At 39.7% G+C, this 16196-nt stretch overlaps 3 protein-coding genes across 9 annotated transcripts; 1 reads left to right on the forward strand and 2 right to left on the reverse strand.

The window, feature by feature from the left end:
• Positions 1–516: 516 nt before the first annotated feature.
• LOC106648404 (E3 ubiquitin-protein ligase RNF19A-like) lies at positions 517–14071 on the forward strand. Of its 5 annotated transcripts, none has more exons than XM_014365285.2 (12): positions 517–868; positions 2804–3042; positions 3131–3258; positions 3344–3533; positions 3614–3925; positions 4006–4153; positions 4536–4672; positions 4792–4889; positions 11809–12007; positions 12442–12637; positions 12712–13352; positions 13583–14071. In XM_014365285.2, the coding sequence occupies exons 2-11, from the start codon at positions 2889–2891 to the stop codon at positions 13325–13327; spliced, it is 2178 nt and encodes a 725-aa protein (XP_014220771.1). In that variant the 5' UTR covers positions 517–868; positions 2804–2888; the 3' UTR covers positions 13328–13352; positions 13583–14071. The 5 variants fall into 5 exon arrangements, with proteins under 5 accessions (XP_014220771.1, XP_014220776.1, XP_014220772.1 ...); XM_014365290.2 differs by lacking the exon at positions 517–868 and adding an exon at positions 997–1020; XM_014365286.2 differs by lacking the exon at positions 517–868 and adding an exon at positions 1199–1405.
• LOC106648405 lies at positions 5529–10199 on the reverse strand. Of its 3 annotated transcripts, none has more exons than XM_014365293.2 (4): positions 10133–10199; positions 9213–9624; positions 8601–8955; positions 5529–8514 (listed from the first exon to the last, which is right to left on the reverse strand). In XM_014365293.2, the coding sequence occupies exons 2-4, from the start codon at positions 9528–9530 to the stop codon at positions 7925–7927; spliced, it is 1263 nt and encodes a 420-aa protein (XP_014220779.1). In that variant the 5' UTR covers positions 9531–9624; positions 10133–10199; the 3' UTR covers positions 5529–7924. The 3 variants fall into 3 exon arrangements, with proteins under 3 accessions (XP_014220779.1, XP_014220778.1, XP_023314364.1); XM_014365292.2 differs by lacking the exon at positions 10133–10199 and adding an exon at positions 9958–10094; XM_023458596.1 differs by lacking the exon at positions 10133–10199 and adding an exon at positions 9872–10094.
• A 466-nt stretch (positions 14072–14537) lies between the features above and the next one.
• On the reverse strand, positions 14538–15677 carry LOC106648406 (trafficking protein particle complex subunit 1). Its single transcript, XM_014365294.2, has 3 exons — positions 15501–15677; positions 15031–15240; positions 14538–14956 (listed from the first exon to the last, which is right to left on the reverse strand). Exons 1-3 carry the CDS (start codon positions 15597–15599, stop codon positions 14828–14830), a joined length of 438 nt encoding a protein of 145 aa, XP_014220780.1. The 5' UTR covers positions 15600–15677; the 3' UTR covers positions 14538–14827.
• Positions 15678–16196: the final 519 nt, after the last annotated feature.

Raw genomic sequence — 16196 nt, forward strand, 5'->3', positions numbered from 1 at the left:
AGTAATTGCTCCGCTCTATGTACGTCAGTAGCAGGATGCATTAAGACGCGCGCGCCAGGATAACTGCACAGTCGAGTGCCAAGTCAGCTGTTACATGTAATAGCTCGTGTCGCTGTCTCCAACTTACATGTGTACGACTGTAATTTTTTTTGCAAGCATTTACGTATCGAATGTGCCAGTGCAAGTCGCGAAAGAAATAAAAAAATAAAGAAGCACGCGGTGCGTCCTCGATGCCACTGCTGATCTTTGGCATTTAAACTAGGATAATACGGCTCACGCATGTACATAGATACCGAACGTATACACACGTAGAGCTAGGTAATTTGCGCAGATTTGCACGTACACATAGGCCAGGTTGCGCATCGCTAGAAAAAGGCAAACTCCCGACGAGAGCCTGCCTGCCTCGCTCCGAGTCGGTGCTGTGAGTAGCAGTTGGGGAGGGGACAGAGAAAAGAAGCCTATATACGCGCTCGTATGTACCTATCACTGGGGACTTGTGTTTATGTACACACACTCGCGCGCTACATACGTTACTATATACCTATATAGACGATTCGCATCATTACCATCGCATCATCATAACTTAACTGCGAAACTGATCATCACATCAGTGACTTTCCGCGCATCAGTCGCGTAGCGAGCTACGACCAAGCCACACAGCACAAGACGACGGTACGAAGACACGGTCTTAGCGCGCACCTCTCGTAACGTACATACATAACATTATAAGCCAGTAGTGGTATGCATCCGAGTGAGAAATCATTGTGCAGATAATTACTCGCGCGATACAAGTTTTACGCAGCGAGACAAAAGTTACGAAGAGAACCTAACAAATTGCAATTGTTGCGAGGATATCACGTATTTCGGGGTAAATAGCCAATGCTTCAGCTGTGAGCTCTCGATATTATTATGTGCTGCTGTTTCTAGTGTTTTGTGTGCCTCGCGTATTTATACAGTGAATGAGTCTTGACTCATATTTCGTGTTAGCTGCTGCTGCTGCTATATGGTGTCTATATATGTGTGCGTGTCTGATTCATCATTATTATATGTGTGTGTGTGTCTCTCTCTCTCTCTCTCTCTCTCTCCCTCTCTCTCTCTCTGTCGCTCTTTGTATATATAGGTATATACAAGTATACACGCACTTACACGACTTTATATACGTACGTTATGCTGATAACGGACCGCAGCCGTTGCTACTGCTGCTTTTGCCATTTACGCGAGACTCGTTTTCGTCAGTCAGTCAACTGACACTAGGTTGATTTGACGTCGTTATTTTTGACGGCTTCTTTATATTGTTTACTCTCGATTGGACACCCTTAAAATAGATCTAGAGTCTAGACTTCGAGAACAAATTAATAAAAGATACTTTTTCGTTCGTTCCTCGACAGGCCAAATAACGTTACAAGTATGTATATTTTTATCTCACCAAATGAAAAGGAGGTGCGTTACATTTAATCGACGTTGTTTACCATCATGCTCAACCATGGCGAGGATATAATAATGCAATTCCCTGGCATTTATTACCCCGGATAGCCTTCATGTGCATGTGTATATACCTATACGTGAACTGACAGTGCGTGTGTTAGCGAGAAACTTTCGCTTTTTCGATATTTCCACTCGGCTCTCGTGCAGCCATCACGGACTCGTTAAATTAGCACGAGATGTTCCGCTGATTTCGTTTGTGCATATTTTTTATGATTTTTTTTCCTTTTTTTTTGAGGTCGATATCTCCGTGAAGCTGAGCAGCTGCTTCATGTATAATACAGTATTCATGCACTGCACGAATGAGAATGTACTGGTATTGTCTTTGTTGACGTTTAACAGGATCTTCATATTGATGAGCATGGATAGAACAGCAGTACAAGTTTGATAATCAATCTTATTTGGAAGATAATAATTGTGCTCGCTGCTAGAAACGTCTTTCTCTCTCTCTTTCTCGCACTTTTAATCGTGTTATCGCCGACGGACTTCGCAATTAGTCCTCAAAGTTCGTGATTTGCCTGCGAAATGAGTCAAGTCATCTGCTTAAATTTAAATTAAAAGGATTGTTCCGTACAAGGCTCCTCATCTTGTTTATTATTATTTCGTGTACATAGTGCTGTGCAAGTGAGTATACATTCACATAGCTAGTGCTACTGTGCAAAATTTCGCAGTTCTACTTGACACTTTTCGCTAATATCACTCACTGGAATTTCCATGTTGTTGTCTTTCATGTTGTATTATCAGATGTTCAGTCGATTAGTTAAAATTCTCCATTTGTTTGACAAGTGTGTTTATCTGTATCCATGCACGTCTAGGGCGTGGGATTAATTCTTTTTTTCGTGGGAAATACATTTATACTGTTTTCGCGGAAATCTAACCTATTTCATTATTTGCAATCCCTATAGTTTTATAATTGTCGACTAGGACATCATTTTTTCTTCTATATTACGTACATTCGACGTTTTTTTTTCTCCTAAATTTTCAAAATACACATAAATTGCATTTTGTGATTGTACAGCTGTTTTAAAATGAATTTTACGATGATGGATAATATTGTGCAGTCAATTTTTAAAGTCTCATAGATTATTTTTATTTACGTTATGCATATTCATTCAAGATGACTCATTATTTATCTTATTAAAATATTATTAATTCAATATTGACATGTGGTAATACATGAATATGTTCAGTTGACATAATTGAGTGTGATACAAAAAAGAATTTCCTACTGAGATTATTATCATTTTTAATTTTTTGAAGTTTATCATAAAGAAAACAAAAAAAAAGACAAACAAATTTAATTGGTATTTTTTTCTTTCAGAATTTACAATTAAAAATTTCATTTTGCTATTCTTGTCTCTGAGAGGCAAGTATGACAGACAATTATTAAAATAAGAAGTTGAAGAATGTTGAAAGACGTTGAGACTGGAGCAGCAGGCTGCAATAGTTTACCTTCTAGACCTCGGAGACTAATTCCACGCTTCTCGCTCAGAAGACTACTTTACACAAGTCCTTTAATTGGTAGACGATTTTCAAGGCCTTCCAATAAAAGTAGTAAAGGTATAATTAAATATATTAAATTATATATCAATAGAAAATCAATTTCTGATTATCAATTAATAAATTAATAATGTAACTTTCTTTGTAGCTAAAGATGCAACTATTAAGTCTCCAGAGACAGAAAAGGATGAAGCCAAAGCAAGTCATGGTTCGAGTCATGCAGATTTACAAAGAACATCAAGTAACAAAGCAGCTGTGCCATCAGCTTCAGAAGCTGTTAGTATCAAATTGATTATATTTTGTAATTCATGTTCTTGATTTTATTTAAAAAACTTGTGAACTAAAATTCTTGTTTATGTAGATCAATGAAACTGGTATAACAGAATGCCCACTGTGCTTAACTGAGCATCCAACTGAATTTTTCCCTGTTATACAATCCTGTCATCATCGAAGTTGTTATGAATGTTTTCAACAGTATCTAAGAGTAGAAATTTCTGAATCAAGAGTTAATATAGCATGTCCAGAGTGTTCTGAACCTCTACATCCCAATGGTATGAATTTATATTTTTACTACTTAAAAAATTCCTGTTTGAACTTCATCTCATCTTTTGTTTATGTTTAAAATTTCTAGACATACGTATGATCCTTAATGACCAAGCCATACTTGAAAAGTATGAAGATTTTATGGTCAGGCGAGTTCTTGCAGTTGAACCTGATACACGATGGTGTCCTGCTCCAGATTGTAGTTTTGCTGTTATTGCCTCGGGTTGTGCCTCGTGTCCAAAGCTTCGTTGTGAAAGACCTGGTTGTGATTCTTATTTTTGCTACCATTGTAAAGCAAAGTGGCATCCCAATCAAACCTGTGATGCTGCTAGGGCGCAACGTACACATTATTATGATCGAAATTCTTCTCTAAGCTTTAGTCAGAGTGATTCACAACACAGTACGTAGATATGATTTCTATTTTTGTGTTTTGTAATTGTGACATCCTTTTTCTTACATAATTTGTGGTATTTCTTACAGAGGGCGAAGAAATAAAACCTTGTCCACGATGTCAGGTTCTTATTTTCAAAATGGATGATGGGAGTTGTAATCATATGTCATGTTCTGTGTGTGCCGCTGAATTTTGTTGGCTTTGCATGAAAGAAATAAGTGATCTTCATTATCTAAGGTAAGGAAATCAATCACGTTACTAATATAAAAAATAATTCATTAAGAACCGGTGCCAAATGAAGTACTGTTCAATAACATCTTTGAGTAATAGCATATTTAATAAATCGACATAAAAACGGTTGATAATAAACGTAGCGCGTTTTAAATTGCTCTGTTATCATGAAAAAAATGTTCTTGCTCGATAATGGATCTAGAATTGTAAGCTTCTCACAAGTAAAGAAATGCTACTATAAAATGATGCAAATTAATCATGAAAAAAGATAAAGTCGCATGAAACATTGTTCAAGAAAGATAGTACTAGTTTTTTCTCTGTATTAATTCACACTATTAATTAACCTGATCATGAAGCACAAATAATAAAAGGAATAAAATGTCCACAGTCCGTCCGGGTGTACATTTTGGGGTAAAAAGCCATGGTCCAGAAAGAAAAAAATTCTTTGGCAATTGGGTACATTAGTAGGAGCTCCGGTTGGCATTGGCCTTGTGGCTGGTATTGCCGTGCCTGCCATGGTCATAGGTAAGCAACAAGATTATGTTTCATATATACTCGTGCATGAATCTTTGAAGAGCATATGTATACTTACAAACTCTCGAGTTTTTCAAGAGACGTTAGCTAACGCTTAATCGGATTTGCAGGTATACCTGTGTGGGTTGGACGCAAATTGTACACAAGATATCAGAAAGCCAATAAGCACAAAAGAAACGCTTTCGTTGCCGGCGGTGTTACAGCATCGGTAAGTTATTTATAATGCAATATAATTTTTTTTGTTGTTCTTTGAGAGAAAAAATTTTGCGGGATCGTGCGTTTAATGCGTTACTGTGATCATCGGAACGTATTTATGATTTAACGACGTCAAATTCATAAGTGCAAGTATGGCACATCAATACAGATTATGAATCGTTACGCACTTGATGCGAAGCCTTTTATTATGCGAGCTACGTACACGCCTTCCCAGGTCAATTTTCCCCTAAACGTATACGCAAAATTCGCCAACAATTACAACTGTTTTCATCTCTAAAGCTCGTGGGCTAATAAGAACTTATCGTGGCACTCGCGCGTGCATGAGTAGGATGTTCAGCGCAAAAACATTTGTCATCGCAGAATTTCGTCGACGTGCGTTGAATTCCGATGTCAATTTTTCCACTTGAATGCGACGCAAATCGTAAGAGGGAAAATAAGGTAAACAAGAAAATATATGAAATTCGATTGCTCGTGACAGAAAAAATGAACCAACAATTATTCGACGATCTCGCTTAACTTTTATCATTACCTCTTCGTGCTCAAGTTAATATTGAAGATTGTTTGTATATTTATCTATATAACGACAACGATAGCAATAAAAAAACGAGGCATTGTTAGATAGGTATTATTCCTCAAAAAAACACGAATTTATTCTTTGTCTGAATTTCGTAATACAGCTAGGCGCAATCGACGAAGAACAAAAATACATAGTACTTATTATATATGTCGCAGGAAGCCTTATGATCTATCGTTTTTTTTTTCATCACTTACTTTTTGTCTCTATGCACACTCTCGAGCAGCGTTGAACGATAGATTATGCATATTAACGCCACTTAATTATCGATTAAATAGAAGTCGCTCGATTCCCGATCGCGAGTATGTGTCAATCGATTGCGCACTGCGGCGTTTACGCGATTTCGCAAGAAAAATACGCTGCAATAGTTTTCGACGATCAAGCACACATGTGTAATTTTTGCGTAGCGTATACATAAGTGACAGAACGTGCTCGATTATTTTGAGAAATCCAGATCAAAAAAATCGTATTGGAAAAACTAAGAAAATCAAGAAACGTTTTTACCTTTTTTTTTTTTTTTGAATCGCCACCGTTTACATAAAATTAATCTTTGATTGGCAGATTTGTCTACATGCATGAACGTGCGCTGTGATTATAATTTTTGCTGCGTTTTTTACATAATTATCATATTACTCACCCGGCAGAACTTATACGCACTCGGACTGATAATAATATAAATGTCAACCACGAGACCAATAATTTCATTTACTAAACTATTGTTTGCGTAAATCTCTCTTTTTATAATGTCATCGTTACATTACAAAGCAGTTGTATGTACATTATTACTGTCGTTTTGATTCTATACTTTCTCTCTCTCTCTTGCTCTCTCGCGTTTCATTTCTGCGTAATCTCACGTTAGCCTTGTACCTAATTTGCTCTTGCGTATACAAATTTAACACACGGATTATCGACCGAAATCTCACCGTTTGGAAAATCCGCATACGTATGTGAACGTCATTAAAACAAAGTCTACAACGAGTATACGTGCGTACGCATATTGTTTGTTTTAAAAAACAAATCTATGATAGTGGATACAATCGAATCGTGTAATGCTATATACATTGTTTGTGCCCTATCTCTTGTTTTTTTGAGTACGGTTTTTTTGACGAACACATAAAACTGTTGCTGGCAAAAATGTGCAAATGAGAAGCCTTGACGTTGGCCGTGTGTACGCGTCAAGAAATTTTTTTTTCGATTGACTATCGAGATGTGAATCGTGTGCTCAGCGCTGCACTATATAAGTCTTATCGGACACGAATAACAAATGAGTTATATCGGCTAATGAAAGTTGATTGAATAAAAAATTACGTTTGCATAATAAATCTACGCCAGCCATTAAAATCACTCGACGTCATTTTCACGCCCGAGCGATGTCAGGCCGTCGCAATTGGGCAATTATTGATTTATTAATAATATCAGTACATCGTATACTCATGATATTGAGTCATCGCAGCATATAACGTTTTGGCAATTAATAGTTACATGCAAAATCGATTGACGCTTCGTAACTTGCAAAGCTCACATAACGCATGTGTATGTGTACTGGTAAAATGACATCATCGAATTACACTTTATATGGAAGTTGTTTCGTAAAACTAGCTTTGCTATTATAGGTATCACTTTTTTTATATAGTTTCTAGGACTGCATTTCTCCTATTCCGCATTGATTAAAAAACAAGGCATTAATTAGCTAAACTCTCAGCCTTTATTTCATTTTTTTTTAAATTTATTATACAAATGAAAAAAGCTTGCTACTTCGTACAATATGATACATGTTTCGCACGCACCTAATCGTATTTTTCAATATTTATATAATGATAATACCTAGTAATTGATACATCGCGCGAACTTCGCGCATCCGTGAATATCAATCATCAAAGCTCTCTCGTTTGTAACAATTATTTTTTATGATTTTATATGTCGCACTCATACGCAAGATCACAACAGTCTCACAAGTTCTCGATACAATATACATGTAAATAAATATACTTGTGGATTCGAAGGACGCGACCTCCGATTTCGCGCTCACATTCACAATATTACAGACGTTTAATATAATAATATCCATGCTGTATACCGACATATACGTATTCCCTTTGCTTATCAATTTCATTCATGTATCGAGCGTAAACATGCGCGATATAATAAAAGGACACTACCTTGCTCTTCTCCGCTTCTTTGATTACAGCCGTGAGAGAGAAGCTAAATTTGTGCGCTATTGAAAAAAAAAAACAGATAATTCCTTGAGCAATCGAAAACGATATAACTTTTTATAACAAGCTTGGCTACGAATATAATAAAACAGAAAGAGTGTCGAAGCAAATCCGCAAAAGTGCCATCATCACTCGCGTCAATACTGATACATTAATACTGTTCGATTTGGAGTATTGTGCTCATTACTTTTGGCTCGTGTCGAGATTGGTGCGCTCTTAAACCTCGTCGGCCATGAGCACTCAGGTTTGCTGCTGCTGTTGTTCAACGACGTCCTTGAAGGCGAGCACTCCCTCGTTTTGCAAGTCCTCGAGCACATCGATGAGCCTCTGCTCGGTCATGGGATCGCCGAGGGCCACGTCGACCGAGCCGATGCACAACAGCAGGGCCAGCAGCGTCGAGCGCCTGTAATCTCGATCCAGGTCCGACCTGGTGTAATTCAGCTGGCTAGAAACGTCGAGGCCCAGAGTCGAGCAGCTGCCAGTGAGGCTGTTCCAGTAACCGTCGAGCAGAGCCGAGGTGTGTCGACGGCGCAGCTCCGTCGGTAGACTGCTGACGACGAGAAGAGCCACGTCGTTGGTCGGCCGACTGTAGGTGACCATTTGCCAGTCGAGGATGGCGCACTCGCAGGCACCGTCGTCGTTGGCTCGAAACAGCAGATTATTGCACCAGAAATCCGTGTGGGTAATGAGAGCCAATGGATCTTCTGGCGCCAAGAGGTTCGCAATGACCTCTTTGGTGCGAGGACGCAGAGCGAGTAGGGCCTCGAGCACGGCCTCGAGACCTGGACGACGCTCGAGAAAACGAGCTAGTTGAGGCAGACCGCGTTCGACTGAAAAACCAAACAAGAAACGATTCGAGTCCAATTGCTTCTTAGCCAACTTATTATAAATAATGACCGACTAGTCAACGTCTTACCCAATTGTTGATAAGAGTCCGTGGCTCTGGCAGTCTGAAAGAGAAAGGGATACCTCTCGTTCAAGGGCTTGCCCTCCTTGACTTTTAAGGTCAGCGAGAGAGCGTGTAATCTAGCGATCGCGTCGAGCGCAGCCTCGGCTTGTTTCAACGTCAAGCCACGGGAAAATTCGGCGCTCTCGTATCCCTTGGAAGCGAGATTTTCCAGGACCAAATAGGACTCGGGTGGCTCGGGGCTCTCCTCGCTGCCGCTCGCCGGACTGTAGTGCGCGTGTATGCATCGGGCTATCGGCAGCTCGATTGGCGGCGCCGACTCCTGGCGATTTTTCCGTTGAAACACCTCGAGATCGGGAATGACCTGGTATTGAACAAATCGTCAGTTCTCGTTTTATTCGATTAACGCAAATTTGCATAGGCGCAATGCGTCATCGGGCCATGTAAACAAGTCGCATGCAAGCGAGAAGTTACATAAAAAGCACGAGTCGCGATTTATGCGTCGATCATTTTCTAGAAAGCAACGATCGATTAATCACGTTTACGTGCGATCGCGAGGCATAAAAAGTGGAAAATTACACCGCTGCTGACACACGGCTGCAGCAGTAGCAGCTCTCGTACCTGCGTATAGAACCTGATCTCTCGAAGATCGAACTGAGCCTCGGTGACGAAAAACCGACTGTACGGATCCTGCGGCAGTCGCTTGACAATGAGGTTGATCTGCTCGGCTGCTTGCTGAGGCGCTCGTCGGTACTCTAGACCGATTGCCAGGATGTCGCTGAGTACACTCTCGCCGCTGTTGCAGCCGGGTCTGATGGTGAACTCGACGACCTCGGGCTGCGAGTCTTTGCCGAGGTACTCTTGCAGGACACCCTCCAGCCAGTCGCGAGATATATTCCAGTCGGCGTAAGAAACATCAGTTTCTTCACTGTCCGACATGGTATTTCGCGTAAGCTACTCCTGATGTAGGTAGGGGCTTAGTTCTATGTTAATAGTTTGATTATCGTTGACACGCAGTGTTGTTAACTTCCGCCTGAAATTCAATCGTAAACGTGAGTCTTCCCCTTGATACGAACGAGTATAGAGTAAGCATGCAGGTCAGAGGGAGCTATTTAATTCAACTACGTCGAGTACCACACCCAAATTAGAGACAAAACCCGTAAAGCTTATTACAGAGAACAGAACGAAGCATCAAAAAGTAGTTTTACGAAAGTATCTAGCTATATATTGCACAAGGATCGAGTCAACCTCGAGTTCACAAACTTTTGCTTTGTACGTACACACATAAACTTTACACTTTTACGCAGGATAAAAAAACGCCGAAAAAAAGGAAGGAGCGAAAGCTTTAGGCTATAATCGGACTCACTCGACGAGACAGACAGAAAGAGAGAGAGAGAGAGAGAGAGAGAGAGAGAGAAAGAGAGAGAAAGAGCGTGGAAGAGTAGAGCTTTCCAGCTGAATCGACGTCGTGCTCTCGTGTGCCTCAGTGTCGACACGACTTTTTTTCGCTCTCTCTCTTTCTCTACATATATATCGCACACCTGCCTGGGGTACAACTGCGTAAGTACCCGGCGGCGTGCGGCTGTTACTTCCACTGATACTGCTGGCGCTGCTGCACTCTACGAGGAGGCAACATACATGCCTCACACACACGTTTACGCGTGCACTGGCAGTTCGTCGTCGTCGTCGGTGTGTGCGTCGATGACGCCGATGATAAAAGCGGATGACGATGGGTGTGGGATCGCCGCTGCACACGAGTTCGCGCTGAGTCCGAGCGAATACGTGCGGAAGCGACGTCGGGTTATGCAACGGCGACGAGCGCATGCCCGCGCGCAGCACATCGGCAGAGGAGCGGAGCCGACGCAGGCACACGCGCAGTCGAGAACCCCCGTTGAGCTGCGCTCGCTATAACACAGAGTCATGGGCGCACTAGTCGCATGGAGACGAGGCGGCGGCGACCCCTCCCTAAATGTGCGCCGAGATATACGCAGCAGCGAGCCAGACTATGTGTATGTGCGCACACAAGAAGAGAGTCTGGCGAATCAATATCTTGGTCCTTAGAGCAGCAGCAACCGATGCGTGCGTGACTATCTTAAACTGAGAGAAGCAGATACGAGTCCCTGCGCGCGATCGGAAACTGCAGCCCCGAGTAATCTGTGCGTTTGCCTCGTCGTTGTTTACCCGAAAGCTTGGCAAGCCTTGTGCACGCCGCTGAGCGAGTCTGTTTGAACGAATATGAAACCCTGCGGAGCTCCAAGGAGCTTGCGGCTCAAAGCAATTATCGAATGCTCGAATTCTGATTATGTTTGTACAAAGCCAAAATCGCACTTGTTGACAGACGTGCGCCGCTGCAGGCGGGCATGTGTAGCGCTACTGCACTGCCTTTTAGAACGTGAGCTTGAGCGCGCGAGACTCCGAGCTTTTATAAGACTACGTGACTCGACAACCTTACACAGTGCACGCGCGCATGAGGCATTGGAACGCGATGCAACGCTATCGAGTGTCGAGCTTCTTCATAAATCCCCGCAGTAATGCTATCTTACCATTGTCCTTTAGGATACGACGCTACGTGTGTGCCATTGTATCTACGCGCGAAACAAAGCTCCAGGCATCTGCAGCATTCAACTCGAAAATAATATTTTTCCTTTTAACTATCGTCCTCGCTCTACAGCGTCATTCTCGTGATTTTTCCGATTTATTCGAGAAAATGAAAAAAATTAATTATATACGTCGGTACGGCACTGCTTTATTTTTCTCCTACTCTTTGGCAGCCAATCGTGAAAAATCTTTCCACCAGACTGCTCTCGTTTTTTTTCTTCTTTTTCTCCGGTTTCTTCGGGTTCGATGCCTGATTTACGATCCTCTACAGATATCCGTATGCGTATGAGAGCTTGCGAATGATTAAACGTATCGTCATATGTCGCAGAATTAGCTGAATTATCGAGTACTAATTAATTATCGACATAAAACTACTCATAAATCTACAACATTTTATCCGTTCACATCCGAGGGCCCGGTACTATCGCATGTCAGTTTGACAAGCAGATAAAAATACGGGTGTACACACACGAACACGCGTACTCGTCGTATACTTGTGGACACGAAAGTTTAGGCAAACAATAAACTGTACAACCCCGATCTCTCCGAACGTTTGCTAAAAAAGATAAAACAGAAAAAAAAATAAAATGAAATTTATCGATCGTTTGTTTACTTGCAGATTCTGGTATCACCGATCTTGGCTGGGCTAGCAGTGGGCATTGGCGTGCCAATTCTGCTGTTTTACGTTTACGGCGTGGTGCCGGTCTCACTATGCCGAAGCGGAGGCTGCGGAGTTTCGACGAGCGGTTCCGGCGTCAGATTCGACTTCGACGACGAGAACGAGCTCATGGGAGCGCTCGGTGCTCGCAACACGGGAGGTACGTGCGCATTTTAATGCTGAATAAATAATTTTCAATTACGAGACGCGCAATAACCGTAAAATACGAATTAGCTCGTCCTTTTTTTCATTCTCAATTGTCCATACAGCCGAGCAAATATGAAGTTTCCCGGAGGCATATAAACTCGACTTAATTGCTTCAGTCCTAAAATCTACAGTATAACAACTTTATGTGTATATCAGTACGGCATTTGCATGAAGTGCATTAATGTAAATTGCATTCGTGCGTGAACGTAACGATACGCTCGAGTACACACCGAAACTATAAATGCTGTTATTCCGCCGTATTTATTTATGTGTACTAGCACTATCCATTGAAATGTCGATCTCGTAATTGAAATTCATATTTTTATTGCTATGCGATTCGGCGCGAACTTCGATTGACGATTATATATCACGTGTACTTGTTGACAGATGCAGCCTCGATCGATGTGGCCAGCCATCGCGGAGGAAATCCATCGATTGGCGAGGCTTCGCTCTCACTTGGCAGCGGTAGTCAATTGGAAAAACTCGGACGCGAAAACGACCTCGAGAGCGCCAGCATCGTTGCAATGGCTGGTTCTAGTATTGCGGGTAGCATCGCTTCGAGTGTTTTACCCGGTGGACAGAGGTATGTTCCATATACACATGACAATATTATCGATTCGATCGGTTCGATTAAATTGAAATTATTTTTTATTTCAGACTCGAAGTGCAGGCGGATGTGACGTCGTCGCAGCGTTTCAGTCTTTGCAGCGAGACAGCTTCGGCCACGACAAGTTTGTCAGAAAAGTCCGTCAACGCTTCGATCGCGTTGGACGACGGCTCTGCATCCACTCGTGCCTTGGCTGGTTCAGTTCTCAACATGAAACTCGACCCGACGAGTCGAAGCAGCAGTACTGAAGCGGCTGCCTCCATCAATTCTACTTCCGGGGCAACAACTTCAGTTCCCGCGCCAACGATCGCCTCGATGCATCAAGAATCGTCATCGGGACAGGCTACCTCGCTGAGTTCTCTCGAAGAGATGACTGCTAATTTGGCTAAACGCGCTCGTCGTCGACCAATCGGTGAAAAGCAGTCGACTCCGACGTCGCAGCAGCAGAGTAACAGTGAACCCGAAGATACTGGTAGTGAACGTGTGAGATTTGATCACCATGTCAGTTTCGTCGATGTCTCCGAAGAGTCTACTAAGCCGAGTTGTAGCGCATCTTCCAGCGCTGTTAGTAATCGAGGACCAAAAAGGAAAAAAATTAAACAGGATCAAATCGAGCAAGAGGAAATTCATCGCACTATGAGGTCACTACGTCGTATTTTCTCGTGATGATGAGAAAATTCGCGGCTGTGAGGTAGCTCGTGTTTTTTGGTTCTTTTATTTCACGTTTATATGTATTTCAAAGTTTTTGTATCTTCTTTTCATCTTCTTCAATTTTACCCTATATTATTAATTATTGGAATTTTGCTCTCTCAATGTTTATCAATGTTTATCCTGTGACTAACATATTTTCTCATCATTGCCTGCTAATCCAAACTTTTTGTCTGCTAACATGATAATAATAATAAATTCTTATCATTATAGATTTCCCACTAGTGATAAAAATTCACCTGACCTTGATGCAGATGAAAACTCTAAGGAACGTGTCAACGTCACGGCCCTGCGCAATGTTTTTTTCTATAACTCACCAACCTGTACAGATAAAGAGAAGAGATTACCGGTTATTGAGGAGCCTATTTCGATTTTGTCCCAAACTGACGTTGTACCGCATGATTCACAGCTATCAAGCCTTGATTTGAAATCAACTGAAAATTCCGATTGATAAAGTGTAGAAAAAAAATTGTTACTGAAGACTGAAAGAAATGTTGGTTAAGTGCATAAATTTAATTGTCTTTTGATAAAAATGAAAAAAAAAAAAACGAAATTTGAGTTATAAAAGTCGTCGCGATTAACGATTCATATACTAGTGTACATGTGATTGTACATGAACAGAATAGCATATAAATATAAATTTCATACATATTCATGTATGCATATGTATATATACATTGGTAAATATATAAATATATCTATACATTTATATATCTATATATACATATATCATCTTATGATAAATATATGAAAAAAATATCAAAGTGAGAAGTGCATTTTACAAAAATAACTCGTGTGATGTGATGAAAGAGTTAAACGACTACATGGAAAAAAACTACTAAAAACAATTCAAAGCTGTACTTGTATCAGTATAAAGTACCTATAGGATCAAAATGAAAATTTTTTATTGTAATGGTTCGTATTTTTAAATAATCGTATAAGTGCTTTATTGATTAGAAGCTATGCCTTTTACAACCTAGTAAAAACAGCTTGCAACAGATCTTTGCAACTTCCGAATACTTAGTTGTATTCAAGTGTATGAAAAGTATTTTTTCTTGTGTATTTGTTGATTCAGTTAATCGAGATTTGTACTTGATGGACCTGAACTTTTTATAAATATTTTTAAATTAAACAACGACATTCTTATCAAGTTTATGAAGTGCTATACTTGCCTTTCATAAGGTTTAGTAAAGTAAATCTCATTCAAAGTTTCAATCGAAAGCAACAAAACTGCCGCCTAAACGATGAAAGAACATAGTAAATATTGAAAATCATTGGAACGTATTGTAATTTATTAATAACGTTTCCTAATATATGTGAAAAGTGTAAAATAAGTTCTTGCAAATATAAAATATGCCAAGTTTTACAAAAAAAATTGTTTTTATTTACATTTATTGTGTTTTTAAAACAACAGCTAATGCATTTCATTATCTGTATTATAATCATAATGTATTCTTTCTATATAGATCTACTCAAAAAAATTGGAGACTTTTTTATGAGTTCGTCAACTTTAACTTTAAATAATTCACTCTGAATGGGTTCATTTGGCTCGCAAAGTGGATTTTTCATGACGTATTCTATGTAAACCTGTAATAAAATTCATGTACATATGATTTTAACAAAAACTGTACATAACAATCAAATAAAAGATAAATACAAACCTGGCTATACAATCTTTGTAAAAGTTCCCTCACATTTTGAGCCATGTTATCAGTATTAAGTACAAATTTTAATCCTGACGGAGTTTCAAAGTAGTGAAGGGTGTATTTGCTCGTTTTGTAATACAAAAAGCCTTCTTTGGGATCCAGAGGTGAAATTTTACTTGCAAATGATTTAATGGAAAACAGCATTCCATACATCAGTTTTGCCTCCTACAAAATTATTCTCAGAATATTAAAAATGAAGATTTTTCGCAAGGATATGTAGTAATGAAAAGAAGCTCTGTAACATAATTAACCAAACACTATCAAAAAATAGTTATTAAATGAAATTGAACATTAGTAGAACGAGTTGAAGGGATAAAAAATAAGTGAAATTTATGAAATGTGTTTTGTTTTGACAGTAACTTCAAAATCAAAACAGAATTCTAGGTTATGCCAGAGTAGTGCATAAATGAAATAGCTATTACTACCTCTTCCCGAGTCATGCCAGATTTATTTAGCCTATTCCATTCCGTGTAATACAGGAGGGTTCCATTTTTTGAGAAAATATATAAATTGTGAATTGTCATTCTTTTTCCTTTCCGCCGACGTAAACAGGTAGTTTAGCAGCCGACACACAGGACAACACTTCCGAATTCGACAACATTCAGCAAATAGCTGCCGTTTCTTGTAGGCGTATTTTTACGTGTTAGTGACGCGTAAATTTTTTTACTCAGCAAGTTGTGAGAAAGAAATTTATTACAATCTGATAATTGAAATATTATTTCAAATCTAAAGAAGAATGGGTTACTTGGGTTACTTTTTATACTTTATTTATTTGTTATTTTGAACATTTTGATAATTTAGAGGACAATAATTTTAATCGTAAGCAAATTTATATGCTTATAGGTACTTATATTAATTTTTCAATCAAAGTCCTTATAAACATAAATAATTATTGGAATGACAATCACTCTCACAAAAAATAAAGCTATAACAAAAGAAAGTGTCTTTATATGTGAATAATCTTTAGTATATCACTGTAGTAATATGAAGAATTGGCTTAGATGCCGTGTCAACGATCTCTCCGCTCAATGGGCGAATCGTGTTCGTGTTTACTATAAATAGACAAAAAAAAAACACATGGGGTTTCCAATTCTTTCGATAGATAGTTATTACACACATAT

This window comes from Trichogramma pretiosum, unplaced genomic scaffold (assembly GCF_000599845.2).
Source record: "Trichogramma pretiosum strain Unisexual culture from Peru unplaced genomic scaffold, Tpre_2.0 scaffold24, whole genome shotgun sequence".
In the NCBI taxonomy this organism is placed as follows: domain Eukaryota; kingdom Metazoa; phylum Arthropoda; class Insecta; order Hymenoptera; family Trichogrammatidae; genus Trichogramma; species Trichogramma pretiosum.

Excerpts from the sequence above, each read along its gene's own strand:
- LOC106648404 (XM_014365285.2), top strand. The coding sequence starts at position 2,889 with ATGTTGAAAGACGTTGAGACTGGAGCAGCAGGCTGCAATAGTTTACCT. Across the intron at positions 3,259-3,343 it reads TGCCATCAGCTTCAGAAGCT|ATCAATGAAACTGGTATAAC; the intron begins GTTAGTATCAAA and ends TTGTTTATGTAG. Across the intron at positions 3,926-4,005 it reads TCAGAGTGATTCACAACACA|AGGGCGAAGAAATAAAACCT; the intron begins GTACGTAGATAT and ends TATTTCTTACAG.
- LOC106648406 (XM_014365294.2), bottom strand. The coding sequence starts at position 15,599 with ATGACAATTCACAATTTATATATTTTCTCAAAAAATGGAACCCTCCTG. Across the intron at positions 15,241-15,500 it reads CTGGCATGACTCGGGAAGAG|GAGGCAAAACTGATGTATGG; the intron begins GTAGTAATAGCT and ends ATAATTTTGTAG. Across the intron at positions 14,957-15,030 it reads TACAAAGATTGTATAGCCAG|GTTTACATAGAATACGTCAT; the intron begins GTTTGTATTTAT and ends ATTTTATTACAG.
- LOC106648405 (XM_014365293.2), bottom strand. The coding sequence starts at position 9,530 with ATGTCGGACAGTGAAGAAACTGATGTTTCTTACGCCGACTGGAATATA. Across the intron at positions 8,956-9,212 it reads AGATCAGGTTCTATACGCAG|GTCATTCCCGATCTCGAGGT; the intron begins GTACGAGAGCTG and ends GTTCAATACCAG. Across the intron at positions 8,515-8,600 it reads GGACTCTTATCAACAATTGG|TCGAACGCGGTCTGCCTCAA; the intron begins GTAAGACGTTGA and ends TTGGTTTTTCAG.